The following is a 23,216-nucleotide window of genomic DNA, read 5'->3' as shown; positions in this document are numbered from 1 at the left end:
TACACAACTATTATCAGTATATTTAAGTAAAATACACAATCATTGATACTCCTCTACTTTTATTTACCCTTCTAATTAAAGTAAATTTATGCTACATACAGAGATTACTAAACAAACTCAGGCTTGAATTTTAATAAAACGCTTTGAATATAAACCCAGATTGCAGAGCAACAAACATTACAAAACCTTAGACGCTCTTTTAATTACAAATTTCTATACAATGTCTCTAATTATTTCAAACAGTATTTTTCATTCTTTTTTGTAATTTACTGAGCTTATAATTCCTTCTTAAACGAGTAGTACAATTGAATTATGCAGGTATCATAATATTGCACACGTGTTGAAGATGCTACTTATATTTAAAATTATAGCATTTGTTTCTTACTGAAGCTAGTAAGTGAAGCCACATATTAACTGTGCATTTAATGTGTTCAGACATTAAATAGCTGTCCTGTTCGCAGATTAAAGAAATACTAAGCATGTCGAAAGACAGTAATGATGGGAAAAGCAAAGCCAAATGGTTCAAGCACGACATGAAGCTGGCTCTCAACAATGTGTTGGCTAATATTTTCAGTTGAGCCGGCGACGGACATTCGAACTTCGCGCCTTGCCTCGAGGAGCTGCCCGCGACGAGAGACTATCCCCACCCCTTTTCACCTCCTTTGCTTTCCCCTGAGCCTGCGCACTTATGGCATTGGCGAGTATCGAGCTGGCAACATGTAAGTCTGTTAGGTTAATTTAGTTTTGCAGGGTATTCGCACGAGGGCGGCGTGCCAGATGTAAGTCGTCTGTGATAAATATCTGTCACAGAATAGCAAACTGCTGAAATTACTGAGTTTAGTTCTTGAAATTCCAATTTTATTTTCTCTAGCAAATTGTTAACAGTGACCAAAAGACCAACACAATCACTGCATGGTTAGTCCTCTAGTCCTCCATTTATGGCAACTTCACAGTCGGGTTGGTAGCCTTGAACACCTGCACTCCTAGCGGATGGCACAAGCTCTCTGGTACTTCTTGCCCCACAGCTATCGACACATCTCCTGAAAAAGTTTACATATTCATTACGTGATCCGACTTGTTTACATGACTACTTTCTGCACTACATTAAATATACAATTGAACATACTCCGAAAAATTATCAGTAATAAATAGTTCAAATTTTCCTCCACACAGGCGTTTTACTCTACAGGAAAGGTTAAGATTTTTTACATATATGAGATCTTATGAATCCAGTGTCTAAAACCCTGATCAAATCAGAATGCATGAATGTGGCCTTTATCTCCCCGACAGACGCTGACTGTTAGTTAACGCGTGTACACCTGCGCCTACAACAGCGGAGTGCAGGATGCGTAAGGTGAGATGCCGAGAAATCTCTCGTGAGAACAGGCGAGAGTTGTTGCCCTGTGTGACAGTAGTGTGAGACCACCTGCGGCCGACAAGTGCTTGGCTTATTGCTTAAAGCAGCCGCTTCACTGTGTAGTAAATGGAAATTCGGCCGGCCGGAATTAATACAAGTTAAAACACTTTTTGTGGTTCTAACCAAAAACAGAAAATTATCCTATGAAATACATACATAATTTAAAAATAAGTATTGGTACTCCTGTAAACAAAACGTAATGCGCCGTGCATATGTATTTGAGATTGGGATGAAGCAGCTTTGTAAAGTAGGGCTACAATACACACTTACAAAATAAAGATGTGAGATAATTAATGGTAGAAACGTAACCTCAGTTAGTACATTCTGCATCATTGCAATTACAAAAATTACCCACATGCTTAAATACAGATCACATAAAATAATAATAAAACGTTTTACCTTGGGGGCAAGTAGACATTCCCACTAATAAATCCATTTCAGCAATGAACTCTATGTAATCTCCTTTTTGGGCTGGACTTGCCTTAGTGAAATACTGGTTCGTGTCCTGGAAACAAAAATCAACAAGAAAAATATATTATCATACCGTAGACAAGGTTATAATTTCACAGGTGTAAAATTTCAAATTATTTGAGGGTATTTGTTGTACTGTATTGTGCATCAAATTGAGATGGAAGACTTCGAACTGGCTTCCAGTGGTTTTGTTGGTTTTGGAGAGGCTATTGTTTTATGCAGTGCCTATAATGCGGTGCTGCAGATCTTTGCAGTATCACTTTTAAAAAATTGTTCTTTTGTTTGGTATTTGGATACGACTGGAAATACAAACATTATTGAAACATGTTTACCTTTTAAAAATATATTATGGAAAAATAAATAATGATAATTGATACAGTATTGGAGAAAACACCTAAATATTTCAACTAAGTTCAATGTTTTCAAATGAAGCTTGTTAAAATTCTAGTTTTTTTTTCTAGTTTTTTTTTGTTACACAGTTTTTTTCTACAAAGTGAACAAGTGTTATTCCTTTGAAACACTGCACACTAGAATCTGATACATATCTACCAGTTTGACACTGGCGCCATATTATTTTTTACTGTCTTTTGTTTTCTACTTGAGTCAAGAGTAGTAAATGTTAACACCATGTAAGGAAAACACAAAGTTATTCATACAGTTTGTGTCTCTATTTCTGGCAGTTCTAGTAGCATAATGGAGCATGACTGTAGTGATTTAATCTGTGTTTATATATCCTATGAATGTGGGTTACATATTGATTTTTAACTCGTACGGAAATTCAGAGTTTAACTCTATGTGGGGTTTCACTTAAAAAGGGAACATCTAATTGGCCATGTTGAAGCCTACAATTCTATCAGACCTCTTTTCTGGGGATCATTTGATGTTTCAAGCAGACACACACATATTTCATTGATCTTTTAAGTCTAAGACTTCTTCCTTCACATATCTACCAATACATTTTGATGTAATATGGCAACAACTTTATTAAATTAGTGCTCTTCCAGACCCCGAACTATAAGGAAACTTGCGCGGTATAAGAAGCACTACTTTACTAGTCATTATTGCTTAGTCAATATCCGAGACTGAATCGGTAGCCTGGTCTTTCTTTGGTTTTTGTTTTGGCTGATAAAGGTGCTACCCTAGTGAATGCTTTTTGAAATCCACTATGTAAAGTACTTCTCAGTAGCAGTCCTGTGGTAGAGATGATGGAGGCAGTTTCCCTCTCTTCCCCCCTCTTTTTTCCCCTATGAGAACCACAAATAATTTACTTCATAGATTTTATAATGAATCATAAATGTTGTGATAAATGCTTAAAAATAAGAATTCTTGGCCTATTTAAATGTAAAGTATTCCATACCACTCAAAGTCTTTCGGTCATTTGCCCCTCCCAAGATTCGACGCTGTGTCTGTCACTGTTTCTAGTGGAGCCCGGCCCTGGCCTGCCATGCAAGGAGGAGAGGGAGGAATGAAAGCACGGTGTTAAAGATTATATGTTTGTTCCACAAACTTAGCCAGTAAATTTTAGTAATGGCTAACTTTTTCAGCAATCCACTTAGAATTACTACCCTAGTAGTTCACTGAAGTGTACACCAGGGCGAATCAGGGTCAGGTAAACGAGGTCAGCTTTAATTTCCTACCTGCTAAAGCATCTTAGGTTTTCCACTATGCATAGCACCATTAGATTACATTTCAATTGACATGTGTTTCATTAAGCAGGCCTCATCCATACAGTGTTTGCACATACCCCCAGCAAGTATGTAATCATGACATAGTAGGGTATGACTACCTCTCTCTTCATGACTGCACCTTTGGTGCTATATGGGTGTACACGTTCATGGCTATGAATTTCGCGCCTATATCTTCTTGTTGGGAAGAAAAGTTTGCACAGAACATCACCACCTGAGCATTATTTATAGACACATAATGTGGAGGTTGCATTCAGACCCTCATAGGACGAGGAAGGCTACCCTGCTCGAACGATGGTTTGAAAAAGAAGTTATTACATATTCTATTCAGTTGAAAAGAGCAAGATGGTGAGAGAGTGGAAGAAGGCGAACATGAAAGATGAGATAATGGACATAACAAATTACAGATTGTGATCGCAGCACGATTAGTCATCTCTTGTGAGAAGCATGGGTCGGTGTGGTGGTGTTCTAACCCACCACCACATGAGGAGACTGGATGGGCAGCGAGGCGAATAAATACCTTTTCAAAATGAGCCTATATGTTTACACCACATTTTTTTTCAGCGTCTATTTACAATGTAAAGTGCTACAACTCATTTACTTTAAAATCTCTATCATCAAACATATCCAAGATACTTTTAACATTAGTATATTGATTCACTAAGCCAATATAGTCTGCCATTCTTAATTTCCTTACCCTTAATCAGTCCATCTCCTTGGGGAAAAAAATATTGATAATTTCTGAATATTTGTGTAACTACAAATTTTATCAACATGCCTACTGCTTTTCCGTGGTTTATTTGGAGATTTTCTGTATAATTGTGGCTACCTAAGTCATTTCAAACGTTTTTTTCTATTGCATAGTAGTATTTTGGCTGTGAAAAACTAAACACAAATCATCTGACAATAAAGAGTAGGTACTACGCGTTTAATACTTTTTTTTTTCAATTTTTCCTTTCACTTGGAATGTATATATGAGCAAACTAGTTATACATATAATAAATTAAAGTTAATATATATAACTAGATATTGTGTTTTGGGAAATCACATATTTTTTAAAAAAATTGAGATCTGTGTATTTTAAAAGTAATCTAGCTACAAACTTTCATAGCACTGAACTGGTAACAAATTATTTTTCCATTATACACAGTTAAGACATATCATTTTCACGAATGGACAGTTCTTATTAAAATACTAAGTATTTCTAAATAAACCACGAAAGAATTATGATAGCATGAAGCATAATCTTATTTATTTGAGGTCAACAGTTATCATAACACTTCCTAAATTTAATTATGACACAGAAAGTGCTTTTACGAAATACTAAGATTGTATGGCGTTTCAAAAAACCAGCAGGTTCATAAACACTTCTGGCTTTATTTTGTGTAACAGCAGAATAAAACATTTAACGAATTATCCTTCTCACTTTCTTGCTGGTTGTCAAAATATCCATTAGTAGGGAGAGCGTGCCGACTCTGGAACATAGGCGAGGGGGGAGCGGGGTAATCCGGGGATTATCCCATTTTTTATGGTTTTTTACGCATTTTTTATGGTTTTTTATGTGCAAATCTAGTTTTTTATGCGCTAATCCAGTGGCTAATCCGCTAATCCAGTGGCTAATCCGCTAATCCAGTGGCTAATCCGCAAATCCGCAAATCCGCAAATCCGCAAATTCGCAAATCCGCAAATCCGCAAATCCGCAAATCGCAAATTCGCAAATCCGCCATTTTGTATTTCTAGAAATTTCCACCAACTTCGAATCGTGACGTCATGATTCTGTGTCGTCTGCTGGAGGCCGCCATCTTGATTTCTTCTGGCCGCCATCTTGTTTCGTCTGCTGGAGGCCGCCACCTTGATTTCTATTGGCCGCCATCTTGTTTCGTCTGCTGGAGGCCGCCATCTTGTGTGACGTCATATAGTTCTGTTGGTCGCCACCAGGTAGCAGCAGGTATTATTTTTCCTTTAACTAAAATATTTTCAGTGCCGAGGCTGGGATTCGATCCATGGGACGTGAAAACAATGATGATGTCGAGGTTAGAAAGCAGAGACGCTAACCACAGGACCACGAGACCAGTTGGGATATAGTGGAATAAATAATCTATATATGCTACGTACTGATGTCAAGTTTATGATAAATGGGGGAGGGTATTTTTGCCTTCCTTAATGCATACCTAAGGCGCTACATTTGAAATTAAAATCATTATACAGCCGCCATCTTTAATTCCAGCACAGACTACCAGATGGCGCCAAATTCAAAAATTAGTTGTCAGAGGCGCCGCCATCTTGGTTCTCAAGTTGGCTGGTAGATGTCGCTAGTATCGCGCGGCAAATTCAAAAATGAGTTGCCAGAGGCGCCGCCATCTTGATTCTCAAGTTGGCTACCAGAGTGTGCCACCGTCGCCATCTTTATTTCATATTTCAGATGCCAGGGCACAGCACCATTCGATAGATCGAATGCTAATCGATATATTTACTTTTATTTCATATTTCAGCTGACAGGGCGCAGCACCATTCGATAGGTCGAATGCTAATCGATATATTTACTTTTATTTCATATTTCAGCTGCCAGGGCGCAGCACCATTCGATAGGTCGAATGCTAATCGATATATTTACTTTTATTTCATATTTCAGCTGCCAGGGCGCAGCACCATTCGATAGGTCGAATGCTAATCGATATATTTAGTTACAAGTGTTGCTACCAGAGGGCGCGATATTTAAATTTAAAAAATATTACAACCTTTAAACAATTCTCCGCCATCTTGGATTCAACAGCCCCACCATCTTGGAAGCACATGATACACCCAAGGACTCGTTCCAATACATGCACAGAGTGCACCGAAAAGATTGTTCCCTTACATGCACAGAGTGCACCATATTGAATGATCATGATATGTGTTCCTTTATATGCATCAGAAGCAGGCATAAGAAATTTTTTCTTATAGGCATACTTTAGTGTTAGCTTTCCTGTAATGCATTTAATAATAGTGTAAGCTCATTATTATTATTTAGTGATAGTGAATTTATAACTATGATGTGTAGTCTCATTCTCTTCATCTCGACGTGGCGGAAGATTCTCTGGAGTGTAAGCTGAAAAAAAAAACTTGTGTTTGAATTTATAGTGGTATGCTGCTTTCCACATCACCTTAGAGACTATGTCTCAGGAGGTACAGCATTAGATGCGTTAACTCCTTTTTTTTATACATGGCGAGTTTCCCCGAGAGGCCTATTTTCCATGTTTAACAAGGGCGCAAGCATTATGCTTCACCGTCACTCTCTCCCAAGCCGCTGTCCACTCCATCATCTGGCTCCACTTGCTCTTGAGCCTCCATTACAGCTTCAAAGCATGCTATAATACCGTTGTAAAGGTATGTTAGAAACTCGTATTCCTCTGGAAATGCAGCGAACAAATTGATCGCGGAGACCTCTAGATGGTGTACTATCGCATCTATATTCATGCCGATGCAAGCATGAAGCGCATATTCAATGCAATCGCGCATTTCCTCAAAAGCAGCCATGTTCATTATGGAATTGTCAGAGACAGAATGAAGACTATAGTTGACCTGGTCTTGACAGAAAGATGACATGCAACAAAGTTTAACCACATTAGCATTTAAAATCAGGATAGACTCAAATTTACTTTAAATTATTAAACAGACTAGCATTTAAAGAAAACTATCAGATTCACTATCTGAACCGTGTAAATAAGATGAGTGCAATCTCTACATGTTAAACATACCGATGGTTTTATCTCCACATGCGCAGTACAGTAGTGCATGAGTTCTGTCCAACATTCTTAATGTTTTATGGCTGAAGGGGGAGGCAATGAATCGAAGTTGGTTGCCATCTACCCAGTTGGCCACTCCGAGCGGAGGAGGAGTTTGGAGTGCTGTTGTTTTCCTACAACTCGACTCGGAGCAGCAATGCTTATTGAGCGTACCAAGGTATGAGGATAGTACAAAAAAAAATAAACTGGAAAATTATAAAATAAAATAAAAAGTTAGAATCTCTTATTATGTGGGGAACTCAGGTTCAGGGATCTAGACGGTAATGTCCCCATGGAAGCGTGCTAATTCCATCATCGGAAATGCTCCGCTTGTCGTCACCTGATGACAACGCCACCTTAGTCACGCGTTCAGTACAAACAATGTGATTTCGTGAACGAAAATGATATTGAGTCCCCCAAACCCTTGAATTTGTTTGCAAGCAATCCAGATATTGCTCAAAAAGTAGCGAGCTGAGTACACTGGCCTTCACACCCTTGGCTTTAAGCGTAAAAGCACCATCGTCCATCTTGTATGCATAAAGTTTGGGGCGAAGACCAACATACTCAGTAATGATGCGTCCAGCGGCATCATCCTTCATGACACCAGTCATGCCGTGGTTGACTGATGGAAACCTTTGAGCATTATCTGGAGCATAATTCGAAGTGTCGAATCGAGAAGCCAAATCGGGGAGAATCGAAGAATACACATCGCGACACTCGATGTGGTACAGAAGAGAATCGGTATCTGAGTAAAGCAGGTGCAGAGATGGAAAGGGAAACTTAACCTGCATATAGTTATAGTGGAAATCATAGAGATGCAATTTGGATAAATCTAAGATGGCCACACCAGTGTAAAGGGGTTTGTTGAAGGTTACCGAACCTTTGGCTAACTCAATGAGGACCAGATTCTCATCGACGATCCGCCTTGCCTTAAATGACGGACGACCTATCAACTCTGCCGCACCATATATGGTATCGTACCGCGAAACCACACGTATGTCACGCTCCCTACGCGGCGACTGCAAAGATTTGCCAAAAACGGAATTATTCATTAATTTATAGAAGGATTTCTCAAAGGGGTTCGCTGCCTGAGCACGGCAATTCAGATTATACCGTACGTACGACGCCATCCAGGATTTTTGTTCAAAGCGCAAAACACGATGAACATTGTCAAGAACGGCCCCGTACGTAAGGTAGTGCTGCAGTGTTTTTGCATGTAAAACATAGTTCTTTCGCGGTTCAAGTGTCAATAAGAGCTTTGACATATTGCCGTTCACCGGTACGCCATTCACGGGTGCAAGCGGCAGGTCTGATAGCCGGTCATGACATTCACGCGGAAAGGATAGATCCACCTCTATAAAACATGAGCATTCACCATCGGTGTCCATGGTGCTAAAGTTCCAGTTTGCATATTCGAGTTCCTGCACCCACTGGAAGTTGCCCACCGGAAGCTTACCAAGCATCGTATGACCATAGAGAGAATTTACATCGAAATAACAGATGTAGGAAGACAGCAGGCTGGAGTCATAATCGCTCATGTAAACATTGTTAGCCTTCGCATAGCGCCGACTAACGTTGGTGATCCCACCCCGAACAGCATTCTCCAAGAAAAGATAGATATCTGGATCGGTGACTAATTCCAGACACACCTCAGACTTGCTCAACAAACCGTCCCACGCAAGTGATGGGGCCGTAATGTAGTGCGCCGGATCCAAGCCATAGGACTGGCAACAAACTGAACGGAAATTCTCGAACACGTCAGCCAACAAACACGTATCCACCTTCAAATACTGCAACGCGTAATCGTTCAAAGTCTTACAGCGGAAAACATTCCACGCAGATCTAGCGTGAGCATAGTCCCCGTCACTCATGTCAGTCCCACTAAGAGCATTATGAAATGCTTCCCTAGGGGGTAGTGAGGTCGTCTGCAGTTCTGCCATACTAGTGACGAAATCGTATGGGAACACCCCTTTCCTACGAGCTAGATCAAACTGTGCGTCTTCTGGAAACTGGACACGAGTGAGGCTCAGCTGAGCAGGCGAGAGATTACCTGCCAGAGTATCCAGAGATGAAGTTAGGAAGTTAAGGGAGTCAATGAATCTTAAACGCACTGTTCGAGTACCTCCTCTCGCATCATTACCGGTTATCGGTATGTACTTTGTTATGCTCTTGTAACTTTCAAGAGACGTGCCTATAACCCTGACCTCCCCGGGGTTCTCCAAAATGGAGGAACCATCAGGTTGTGCAATATGACGTGAGACTAATGGTCTCATCAAAAAGTGGGCATCATAATTCTGAAGATTGTGGAAAATAGCCACCAGTTGGTTCTTCTGCAGTCTAAATGCAATATTACACTTAGAATGCGCATAGCCAAGAATCTCACCGGTCAGGTGGTCATGGTCCAACACTGACTTGTCACCTAGTGTCTTATTACATATATGGCAATGTGTCTGACTCGCCAACCGCGCAGCAACAGCAGGAGTCTGGGCTTTCATGGGAACGGTCTTAGCATAAATCGCGCACACCCACTTAGTCATATCAATCAAGGTAGAGACCATGTCGGCAACACAATTCTCCCCTTCAAAGTGCGCATATCTGGTAAGCGAAGCATCGTACGAACAAACTAATAAAATGCTACATGCATAAGGCACGTGCTCGTTCACCGTCGTGGTGCTGGAGGCATCGGTCTCCGGTAAACAGGTGGACATCGGTTTCAAGTAGGTCTCTGTATCGCAATAAGCGACAAAGCCCATACGTTCCTTCTTGGATACATTTGTGAACTCGAGCCATTTAGTCTCCTCAGTCGGGAATACTGACCGAACGGCCGTGTGTTGGCTGCACAAATCAGTGTGGGAGTTCAACTTGTCCACAGTATGGAAATACTGAAGACAGCGCTCGCAAACCCACTTTGTATGTTGATCACGCGAGAGTTGAGAAGAAAGCAAGCGGGACAAATTCTTAATAGTCATGAAATGGAGATGAGCGGGAGCACCAGACGCACGAATAGCCAAAATATTCACATGGCGATCACATCGCATAGAGGTAATGCAAATCGGCTGGATACTTGCATCAGTAGGTTTGTTAAAATCCTCGTCAATAATCGTTCCCTGATCACTCACGCAAGAATAAATGTTCACGGAAATATTATTGAGACTCTCAAAGATCTTAACCTGATGCAGTGTCATGGGGAACGTCATACCGGTCGTATCAAAAACCTCGAGAGGATTAGGATACGATCCAGTACGAGTAACCATCCCAGCCGCCGGCGTCACACCTGCCATAACGGCATACAGAAAGCACATCTCACGGTCAGTCTCGATGTTTACACAAGCTTTGCGGTTAGACAAAAATGCAGGCAACTTTGTATGCGCGGCCCCCACCGTGAATGGTCGGTATGCAGAGACATGCATGTCGAGATGTTTTACATGACAAAACATCCATCCAGACCCGTGCAAAGCAAACTCACTTACATGCTCCATAAGCACAGAAACTAATGTGAAACTGAAAATTTCTGCTAGGTCCTCACTTAACAAAACAGGGATACTTTTGGAGGCGAAGTGGAAGCTATCACTAATGGGCCCCTGCACAGGATCCTCCTTAATAAATACCGCGGCCAATGTAAGATAAATTTTGAATGGGCGGAGAACGCCACCCACTACGTCCAGAAAGGGTTCCCTGCACCTGGAGAGAAATCTATTAATGTTGGGGTCGGGCTGGGGAATATAATTCGCGATTCTGGAATCAACAAGTCGACCCTGGAATGCGGAATCTAAAGTGACGGGCTTCAGGCTAGGCAAAGAGGGAGGTGGCGTGTCTTCGATCTCTAGGTTGGATGAATCATCAGCCGACGATAAAATCACTGACTCAAATGATGATGAAGATGAAATCAATGAATCAATAGATGATTCATCGAGCTCAGACATCGAAGGCTCGCTTTCCTCAAATCTAGCACGCTTATTAGAGTATGGAGAAGACATTATTATAAAAGGAATTTAAAAAAAATAAAGAAGGATACGCTCAACAAGTTAGAACCTGAAAAATAAATAAAAGATGCTTGCTCTAATATACTGAAACCAACAGCTGTATCAGCACTTATTATTTTCCATAATATGTGTAACAATTTGTATTGAAAAAATAAGTGTAAATATGAAATAATTGTATGTCATGAGAAAACTTCTTGTAATATTTATTTGTGAAGTATTTCAAGTTGTAAATAATGTAGAAATATAAAATGTTTAAGACATGTAAACAATGTGCAAGAAATTAATTATATGTCGGTATATTCTGAGAATGTAGAGAATTATTATTTACATGGAACATACTGTATTGAAAACAAATGTATATCAACTTCATATCACGCTTAATATTGTTTAAAGTTTGACAAAATTTATTTAACTGTTTGCAAGCAAAGAACGAGCTCTGAATGGTTGTTGTTTTTATAAATCGCGCATAGCGTTCAGTAACAGAATGAAAGATGTATTAAAGAAATATTAAATACACGCATCCCGTTGTAAAAATAATTATGAAAACAAGTTGATTCTCAATCATTAATAAATAAGCGAAAACAGGAATAATATTCAAAGTAATATAATCGCAACAAAAAAAATAGAGTTTAGTAATTTTTCCGTGATAATACACAATTTAAGTAATATAAATACATGGATTTAGTTATTGCTTAATTCGACCGTTTTAACGTGTTTATTTATTTAAAATAGTGGACATATTGTTAAATAAGAACTGTAAACACAGTGCGCGAACGTGTTTTAACGAAACGAATGTACTCCATCTCGTGTTGTCAGTCAGAACTGACAGGACACATACCTTATCTGGAGAAGAACGTCTCTCTGCGGAGGAGGTATCGAGGGCTGACGAGGGCTGGCTGCGATCAAATGAGGTTTCCGACCTCTGTGGCAGGTGTATATATATATAAATCTGCGTCGGGCGATGACCTGAATTCTCGCGGAATCGCCTACTCTGTGTGTCGACTTTAGATGACAGTTATAAACTGAAAATTATTAATTTAAGAAAGTTGAGTAGATTATATTTGGTAAAATCATTTAATAATATGGTGATCATGGAAAACTAGTTAAACTATATGTTTTTTGTTTTAGAAAGTAGATTTTCTACCATTCACTTTTTTCAGAATTAAAATTTAATTAATGTTTTTTTATTATAGCTTACTGAAAACATTTTTCTGCAATCGTTGTAATGCATTACAACGATTGCAGAAACTGTCAACCAAGTCTGTGACAGCATATAGACACCTCTTAGGTGCGACGACAGTTGTCTGGAAAAACAAATTCCTTTCTCTGAAAATAGAGAGCTTCATCCACGGGCTCTCGCACGTCAACCCGCTGGTCGGCCCAGGAAGGCAGGACGTTTCAATGCTAGCTTTTATTTTATATCAGAGGAATACTTAAATCATAACAATAAATCAGAGGTTACACATTAGTTTTATTGTAGTCAACATACATTTCGTGAACGTGCGGGCGCAGAGACTGATGGATAATTTGAATACATTTTTTTTAAATTATACTAAACCAGAAAATTATATAATTGAAAAGAGTATTAATAAAAAATACAGTAACCTACACGTTCTTTACTTAAGTTGCAAACAGTTTCGGTAATAAAATATGCATTATGCTTTTAACAATTTATTTTAAAACTTTATGCAAAACTGAAATATTACAAGAAAATCACACATAATGTTTGCATACAAACCTGAACATTTACATACAAAGAGTATTAAAGTGACGATAAAAAAAAGATTTGAATGCTAACTTGAACATTTACTTACACACAAAGAATATTATATTTACGTATTCAGCTGAAACATTTACATACACAAAGTGACAAAAATTCAATTATACTTTGCTTAATAATTCTAGAAGTAATGAGCGCACTGCTACCCGGGCCATCTCGTCAGTTCTTTGTATGGAAGCACTAGACTCTGTTTGAACTCCGACATCTTGACTCACCGGTCCTAAATGACTGAGATCTCTGGTTCGACTCTTGCGAGAGGCAGCAGGCTTTCGCTGTCGTCTGGTGGACTTCGGTGTCGCCTCGGTGATTGGCTCAGCTACAGGTATGATGGATGTTGGCGAATCAGGGCTGATTTGAATGCATTCAGGGATAACCTGAACCGATTGGGTAGCTGTCTGGTTGAATGCGTGTGCGTAGACGTCTTCACTCGTGGCAGGCAGCACTGTATCGTGTCGAAGCATGTTAACAATACATTGTCCATAACCCGAGCAGTTAATTAATTCAAATGGTATGTCTTGAGGTCCTGGGTCGAGTATTTGTTTCGAGTGAAACATGCCGTCACAGCTTTCCGATATGTGTTTTAAATAGTCTTGACTCCACTCGCTGTAATCAACACTGCCTAGACCAGGATTTACACTCACGTATTTCTTTCTTGAATGAAAGTTAGACATCTTGCTTGGCACAGATCCTCACACCGACACAGTTTCAGCTCGACTGTCGACCCAGGAAGCGGCGATCCTATTTAAAAATATATTGCCCATCCGAATGAATAAATTGATTACGAAATTCCATAGAGTAGAGCATCTCGTAGAACAGTCCATTATCTACATCCCCATAGTTGCTTGCTTAGATGCGTCGACACCGAGAATTTGTTTTCTCGTAATAAACGACCTCTCGACAAGGAACACAAATGAATACTGCAAGGCGTGTCGTGAGGTGGGTTCCACATGCATGTAGCGGGATTATGCCGATAGTGTTTAATTCCGGTACACCATTCGGAGAAAGTACTTTCATAGTCTCTGTCACGGGATGTCTTGAGCTCATCAATAGTACAGGGAAACTTTGCCATTGGATGACTAAGATTTATTACACAGTCTTTATGCTGACAGTCGAAAACAGTCAAGAGAGTCACGGACTTGTATGGTCTATCAGCGTGCCACCTCAGTCGGAAATGAGTATTTTCGCGACAAAGTTCGAAATAAACGTATCGAAGACTACTCAATCCAATATCAAATTCATAGAACTCTACATGAAATTCAACACAGTTCAGACTTGCACGTTTGTAAAGATATCTATTTTCGGTATTGTCAAACAAAGTCGAAGGCTTCATTTCTTTAGATCGTGGATCAGGAGGATAATTAAAATATCTTGTCGCTTCATCCCATGTTAAGATGCTCGGTGCCCACAATTCATCTATTACGGCATCTTCTTGGCTTTGAGTTATATCATGGAATCGCGGTGATAACATGACTGACATAGGTATTGTCTTAGCTCTCAAACTTAAGCGAATGGGGTGAATCGATCAAGTTTACACTGAAGGAAACTACATGTCTCGTAGCAAACACTGTTTTCATAAGTTGTGTAGTGAACATAACCGTCACACTGCTCCTCCCAATGCACAACTGTCTCTGGGTTCGTGCTGCGTCTCAAATCACACCTTACTGCAGAATAATCTGGTTCTGAGGTTATAGTTTCAGTAGCGGCTGCTGCCTTAAGTTCTTCTAAGGTAGTAGGAAATTTACTGTCGGGTCTCAAGTAGTGCACAACACAATCTACCTGATTGCAGGGCGTCTCAATAAAGTCCGGAGCCTCCAGATCGCAATCGGTGCTCCAGTGATGATTGAAGTTGCAGACTATGAGGTGGAACTCTCCATCTCCGGTAAGGTATGCCACACGACGAAAGCCGGGTGACACGTCTGCGTAGCGTGCCGATGGATCGAACGTCATTTTTCTTGAATATATAGTGAGTCTACGCCCGCACGACCGCGAACTGTACGCTGACTGTCGTACCCCGGGACGATGACCTCAATTTATAGCGCCTCCAGTCCAGACATGTTTACCGTTGCTTCGCTTGTTGTTGATTCCATTTCGAGCGCGTCATCCAACATTCCAGGATCGCTGTGTTCTAGCATCCAAGCCCTAAGCAATGCGACATTACGGCGAGACGATACAGGTCTTATGCTGTCACGATTTTGAGCATACATTATGTCTAATTTTTTGAAAGCCGGGCAGCCATATTCCTCTTGTGCATCCACTATGTGCATGTGTTTGAGACAGTGTTTACCCAACCATCTTTTCTGTTCGCTTCCAGCAACTATTACAGTTCCACTCAAGTGAGTTGTCAAGATGGTGGAAAGACTGTTGTAGGGAAACAATCCGTGTTCCCATTTTAAACTATGAAAATTTTTAGTGAGCCACGCATTACTTCTCCGGTATTTACGACTAATGTCTCTCCATTCAAACGGCGGTTTGAATGTTCGCGTAATTATGTTCCCCTCAGAGTCAGCAATGCTAAGTTCCTTGGTAATAAAGCCATACTGAGAGAAAAATCCTTGCAGATTAACATACTTCATGGTGGCTGAGACACGACTGAGCCTCTACTATGCTTAACTCAGTATTTTAACAGCTTTGTCTCGTGGATTATAGGAGACAAGTCTGTCGTGCAATATTATTGCAAATGCTTGTGTTAAGATCGGTAGGTTGTCTGAGCTTGTGATCTCCAACTTGCAATCTATGATATTCGAAGGTATTTTCTCAGCTTGACGGCTTACATCAAACATGAATAACGTAGCCAGTTCCTTAAACTGATGAGGGTCAAGCAAAGGTGCATTCTGCTTTCCATAGTAAGACTCTTGAAAATTTGAATACATATCATATGCGATTAAGTAAAATCCATTGTCGAAGTTTATGTCCAAATCCGTGTATGGATAACTTTCTGAATTCAAGAATAGTTTTATATTCTTTATGTTGCAGTGGTCAAACCTCGATTTATCGGCAGACATTACATTATGTTTAGCCGATTGAAAGCCGACTATTATGTATCGTGGTTTTTCCATCGAGAAGCTTGTCTTTACTGACCAGCTGACATTTTGTGCTTGTGGCATGCTGGGATATGTTTCAACAGACCAAGATCTAAATGCTATATCTATATTTCTGCTTTTCTCCACAAGCTTAAGCAGTCGCGTGCGTTCCGCTAGAGACACTTGGATGTGTGGTACGGCCCAATCGATAGAGTTTATGGTTAAATTAACTGCTTGAGGCTGCGCACTCGCATCTACGATCGAGTTAATGTACGTATTTTCTAAAACTATAATTAACTCTTGTTTGGAGTATAGAAGTATACGGTGATAATCCTCAGCAAAGCCGAGGAGATGGCTTAGCGGAACACAGATTTCGAAAACACCATCGGCTGTTAGAGGCAAGCTATAGTTTTCCTCGAGACACCATCCCTCCATTTTGCTGATGGCGTATTCATCACGAGTTCGTGAAAGATAATTCTTCACTGTAGATACCACTCCTAGTGATCTGGTCTGGTCTATAAGAACGCCGTTCAGTTCAAATCCTATCCGATTGATCATATGTAATACACCATTGTTTATAATCTTTGCATGGTCCGGTTTCCGTCCGTCTGCCTTTACGAGTTTTCCACGTATACGCAAAAAGGATTTTGAGATGTTTGTGTATGCATCATGATTTTGAATCACTATACGGATTTCAGAGTTGGGGGCATAGGGTCCATTTAAGTATGGTTTGTAAATATGCAGTTCAGTTTTTGAAATAGAATCCTCAAATTGTGGTGCTTGCTCGACTTCAAGAACGGTGTTCTCCATGAGGATAAACTCTAAATCCAAGTTTTTTAAGGAATCTCACGTTAACAGATGTTAGCCGCTTGATGTCTCGTCGTCTACTGGATAAGGACACACCTGAACCGCTCCATTTATGCTTAGAAAAATATTTCACTCCCATTGTTTTTTCAAATGCAGTCTTAGAGTTATTTCTTCCTTTCTTAGGTTAACTAAGCATCCTTCCTGATCGACTATTTGAATGTCGAGCTCCGATATCGATTGAACGGTAACTGGGACATAAATGAGCGTGGTAGGTCGTTCATTTATCTTATATCCCGGAGGTACTATGGGGGAAAATTCATGAATAGTATTGTTTAATTTACCATTCAAGTATGTGTGTCCCACAGCATTGCTTGTAATTCGTATAACATTCACGGGGAATATATTTACAGGATTTGTCGATTCATGCAGCTCACCTGCTTTGTATACTTGAGAAGAAAATCCAAGCATTTCACCTAATGTATTTTTTCCACTAAAATCCACATGTATATTGTTGCTGAACATTATGCACTGTAAGGTGTTGGGGTTGCCTCGTAATAGAAATGTTGAATCTGCAGGTAGGTTCTGTTTTATGTAAGCTTCCATGTCACTTATTTCATATGCACCTGTTGGTAATTTCATTTCATGATGTTCATTGTTTGCGATGTATCGAAAAACTTGATTATTTTCATCAATGTTCGGTATCGAGTTATATGTTGTCAGATCGATCAATGCCATTGTCCACTCTCCATCCAATTGCAAGGGAGGGAAGTAGTAGGTTCTCATAATCGAGCTCTTCCCAGTTAAAATTAATGTTATTGACATTTTGTCTAGTTTACACTGCGTCTCGCGTTGTGTGTGGTCTCTCTATAAACACTCTGTCGCATATGTGGCTTATGATAACACTAATGCTTCTTATATATTGATACTAAAAATCTTAAGCATAAGTGACCGCAATTCCATGAATGCAACTTTTGTTGCCTGTCATAATTATAGGTTATGTTGCACTTGTTTAAATATCGTATCAGTTCCACTGGTGGAGGCAAGTCTCCGAAGCTATCGTAATATTCAACGTTAGGACCGGTCTTGACATAAGCAGTCCAATGCGTTCCCGGTCCTTTGGATGAGTCTAGATTCAAAATAGCACTTTCATTACGCAATGGTTTCTTAGGTAGCGAATCGCGCATGTATATTTGTCTAAAGTATGGTATTTTCAATTCTTTTATCGCCTTCATTAACTCGAGGTTTGTAAGAGCTCGCTTTGGTAAGTTTTTGATTATCGCTTCCTGCTCCCGCGATTTTTCTTTCTTCTTCTTCCTCTTCGCTTTCCCCCACCACCCGACTGTGGGTAGGGGCGTAGATAAAGTCCTGAACCGTTTTTTGCTGCACGTGCTATCGCTTGCATACGTGCCTGACTCCGGACATCGGAAACAGTTTTAGCAACACCCGCAGCTCCACCAATTAAGCTGCCTAATGCAGCGAGTGCTGGAAATATAAATGGTAATAGACCACCCTTCTTCCCCAGGGCTTTCCTGACAGATTTACGGTTTCTCTTCTTTGATGATGATGAAAATCTTAAACCTGCACCAAGCTTACGTTTCACTCTCATAATCTTGTTAACGGTCCACGCGGATACTCTCTGTCCAAATTTAGTTTCGGGAGACTTTCTAATCTTCTCGGCCGTGTCAGCTAATATTTTATCCGCTTTATGTCTTTCAGCCAAGTTATTACTATTCGCATACACAATATCGTGAAGACGACACGCCTCGTCTAGTGCATTCACACCACGATCACCTCTTGCTAGTCTCTCGGCAAGTCTCGTGCCAGGTCCACAGAAATTGTAGCCCGGAAGATGTGCCTCGAATGGTAGCTTATTTATAACAGAATTAACTAAGCCTGAACCTCTCTTCCGTCTCATACAAGACATATCAAGACACTGAGTGGTTTCACTATAAGGATGACTGTTTTATAGTGTTTAGGTTTAGTATTAAGAATGGAGGTTGTTCAACAACAGCTCGCTTTACCAATTTCACTAATTGATGATGATGTGTTTAGTAAAACTGAAGAACGTCATGGATCTCTGTTACCAAATACCATACGGTGTATAGTGTCAGGTCCTTCGAATTCTGGCAAAACTTGTCTTATTCTTTCACTTCTAGAACACCCCAATGGGATACGTTTTGAGAATGTGTATTTATATAGCAAGTCCCTAGAACAACCAAAATATCAACGTTTAGCCCATGTGCTGGAAAATGTCGGGGGAGTGAAATTTTTTAAATTTCGAGAAAATGCTGATGTTTTAGACCCCAGTCAAGCCCTCCCCAACTCTGTGCTAATCTTCGATGATGTTGCTTGTGATAAACAAAGCATTGTTCAAAAGTATTATTCTATGGGGCGACACCACAAGATCGACTGTTTCTACTTGGTACAAACTTATACCCAAACCCGAAAGCAATTAGTGCGAGATAATTGTAATCTAATAATTTTGTTTAAAATGGACGATCTTAATCTAAAACATGTGTTTTCCGACCATGTCGGTACAGATATGAGCTTTGAGAGATTTAAAACTCTTTGCGGTCACTGTTGGAACAGTCCTAATGAGCATGGTTTCATTGTGATAGCTAAAGATTTTCCTCTACATAAAGGGCGTTACAGATGTGGTTTTGATCAGTTTATTGTGATAGGTTCATGAATCATGATGTCAAAGTTCGGTGGTGGTGGACTTAAACGATCGCACGACTCATGCATGACGTTTACTCGTGAAGGGGACTGCGACTTAAGCTGGAAACATTTGAAGAGAGTTGGTGATCCTAAACAAGATGGTGATGCTGCTAATAAGAAGTATGTTGACGCAGTAAGCGGGGCTTTTACACATGCTTTGCATTCGATGACTGATGGTATGACACGACAAGTTACAGATATCAACAGATCACTTACTGTAACAAGAGATGTGCAAGTGGGGATTATGGAGTTCTTGCGCAATATGGAGGCTAAAGAACAGCATTTAATTGCTCAATTAAATGAAAGTCTTTCAGCTGTGTCGACAAAGTTGGGTGATATGTGCACCTCGTTGGAGAGCAGGTTAGATTTATTCGCACAAACATTTATAGAGGAACTAAATGATGCACTAAATGCTAACATGGTTGAGATGGTATTGAAAATTAATGCTGGAATTGTACAACAGCTTTCACAAATGAATCGCACTGTTGGTGTTTTGACGATTACTCCTGATGAATATTCTCGCGGTGTGTTGTCTAAGAAACCTTCACCTCCAAAACCAGCACCTGCAAAAACAGCATCTTCAAAACCAGCACCTCCAAAACCAACACCTCCAAAACCAGCACCTCCAAAACCAGCACCTCCAAAACCATCAAGCTCTAGACATGCCTAGATCACTCACGTATTGATGCTAGTTGTATATAAAAGGGTGATATGCTATCGCTAACTCTGCAGTCATGTCTCTTGAGGCTAGTAAGTTGGAGCGCGTCATAGAAAATGTTCGTGCAAAGTATCTACTTGCCAAACGAGCTCGTTTGGAGAGGGATGCAGTTAATGAAGAAATATTCAAGTCTGTTAATTCGCGTTTAGATAAACTTGGACCTACTACATCGCTCGCACAGTCTATCGATACTGTGAAGCAGGATTCTGCGGAAGAAGCTACTGTGAAACAATATTTAGAATCAAGCGACAGTGATGACTCGAACGCTATTCCTTTAAAACATCACGGTGTTCCATATGATGATTCTTTAGGTGGAGTGCAGTCTTATTTGCAGAGCTACAACCTTCGCTCTGGTGATGGAACCTATGGTGTATCTAAACGACATAACCGCTGGTTTTTAGGGGACACGGAAGTATTTTTTCACGATAACAATATGATTCGCGTTAAAGATGAACTAATACAACCTGCTCCTGGTTTTTTTGAACTTTTATTTCGCAGAGAGCCGCATACGTACTCGGAATCGGCCCTTAAACAATATGGTAATCTACTAGAGCTTACAAATGCTTATTTTAAAAAGAATGATCCTGCAACAAATCTCTATAAAAGCACGTCACATGCGAAATTTGGTATCATTAAGCAACTGTTTCCACATATTGGTTCGCAGCAACGAGGAAGTGGATTGTTACATAAAACATTGGATTTAGGTCGTAAACGAGAGTTCATTTATTGGAATGATCCGAATGAGATAGTAGATCGACTCAGGTTGTTAATGGCCTCGCAGGCTTCTGGCCACACTGGACACAATAACGAAATCCTTTCGATACTTGAAGAGTTACAAGAATCAGGATACATTGCAAAATGAGCGACGCACAGCGTGGGATTGCATACGAGCTTCACCGAGGCAAACGTATTATATTTCCTCGCAGAAGGGTTTTAACATATGGACTCCATGATTTACTACAGATTGATTTGGTAGAAATGATACCATACAGTAAAGTGAACAGTGGTTACAAGTACATCCTGACTGCCATAGATGTGTACAGCAAATGTGCTTATGCAGTTCCAGTTAAACAAAAGACAGGTGTGATGGTTACTGCTGCCATGAGAAGTATTTTGAAAGAAGCAGGAAGTTTTAAAAGTATTCAAAGTGATGCGGGAACAGAATTTTATAACTCAACTTTCAGAGCTCTTATGAAAAGAAAAAATATTAATCATTATTCCACTCACAGTGAGATTAAAGCAAGTGTGGTAGAGCGGTTTAATAGATCTCCAAAATCGCTGCTTTTTCGCGAGTTTTCAGCTCAAGGAAATTATAAGTGGCTTAAAATTTTACCACAAGTTCTACGTGTCTACAATAACAGATTCCACCGCACCATTGGCATGGCTCCGAATCAAGTGAAGGATGACTCTTTGCTACAAAGTGTTTACAAATATGTAAAGACAATTGACCCTAGAAAACCTAAGGCTCGTGTGGGGGATCATGTACGCGTGTCACGAAACAAGAAAGTTTTTGAAAAGGGGTTTACACCGAATTGGTCTCACGAAGTGTTTAAAGTAACAGCTATGAGGTCCAGCTTTCCGCGTGTGTATAACTTGAGTGATATGGATGGAAATAAAATACAAGGTGTTTTTTATGCTTCAGAAATTCAAATTACAAAATACCCTAATACATACTTGGTAAATAAAATTCATCGAAAGCGTGGTGAAAGATTCCAGGTGTCTTGGAAGGGGTTTCCCGATACCGTGAGGACATGGGTAAAGAGAAAGGATATGGGAGTTTAAGATTACATATACACATTTTATTTTACCTTATTGCTTGTTCTCAATCGAAGCATATTCTATGGAATCGTTTGTGTGGGCTGTTGTTGAGATTCTATTCCTGCAATGTATTTATAATGTGTGGACTACTTCCTGAACACGACCCAGTACTCTGCAGCTTGGGATCAACAAGCTGTGACGTCAGCCCGCGCTGGGCGCCTCATTGGAATGTGTAGCGCGACATCGGGGTTGCATGTCATCTTTCCGTCAAGAACAGGTCAACTATAGTCTTCATTCTGTCTCTGACAATTCCATAATGAACATGGCTGCTTTTGAGGAAATGCGCGATTGCATTGAATATGCGCTTCATGCTTGCATCGGCATGAATATAGATGCGATAGTACACCATCTAGAGGTCTCCGCGATCAATTTGTTCGCTGCATTTCCAGAGGAATACGAGTTTCTAACATACCTTTACAACGGTATTATTGCATGCTTTGAAGCTGTAATGGAGGCTCAAGAGCAAGTGGAGCCAGATGATGGAGTGGACAGCGGCTTGGGAGAGAGTGACGGTGAAGCATAATGCTTGCGCCCTTGTTAAACATGGAAAATAGGCCTCTCGGGGAAACTCGCCATGTATAAAAAAAAGGAGTTAACGCATCTAATGCTGTACCTCCTGAGACATAGTCTCTAAGGTGATGTGGAAAGCAGCATACCACTATAAATTCAAACACAAGTTTTTTTTTTTTTTTCAGCTTACACTCCAGAGAATCTTCCGCCACGTCGAGATGAAGAGAATGAGACTACACATCATAGTTATAAATTCACTATCACTAAATAATAATAATGAGCTTACACTATTATTAAATGCATTACAGGAAAGCTAACACTAAAGTATGCCTATAAGAAAAAATTTCTTATGCCTGCTTCTGATGCATATAAAGGAACACATATCATGATCATTCAATATGGTGCACTCTGTGCATGTAAGGGAACAATCTTTTCGGTGCACTCTGTGCATGTATTGGAACGAGTCCTTGGGTGTATCATGTGCTTCCAAGATGGTGGGGCTGTTGAATCCAAGATGGCGGAGAA

General features: G+C 40.1%; 1 protein-coding gene across 1 annotated transcript in view; it reads right to left on the bottom strand.

The window, feature by feature from the left end:
- Nucleotides 1–42: 42 nt before the first annotated feature.
- LOC134527450 (uncharacterized) overlaps nucleotides 43–23,216 on the bottom strand; it is a 43,055-nt gene continuing 19,881 nt past the window's right edge. The window contains exons 6-7 of the mRNA XM_063360143.1: nucleotides 1,817–1,922; nucleotides 43–1,040 (exon numbers count right to left, since the gene is read on the bottom strand). Coding sequence (XP_063216213.1) covers nucleotides 937–1,040; nucleotides 1,817–1,922 — 210 coding nt within the window. The 3' untranslated portion in view covers nucleotides 43–936. The remainder of the gene's footprint in view (nucleotides 1,041–1,816; nucleotides 1,923–23,216) is intronic.

The sequence above is a fragment of the Bacillus rossius genome, chromosome 1, assembly GCF_032445375.1.
Source record: "Bacillus rossius redtenbacheri isolate Brsri chromosome 1, Brsri_v3, whole genome shotgun sequence".
In the NCBI taxonomy this organism is placed as follows: Eukaryota; Metazoa; Arthropoda; class Insecta; order Phasmatodea; family Bacillidae; genus Bacillus; species Bacillus rossius.
The sequence above is the reverse complement of the archived record's forward strand: the minus strand, read 5'-3'. Positions and strand labels throughout refer to the sequence as shown.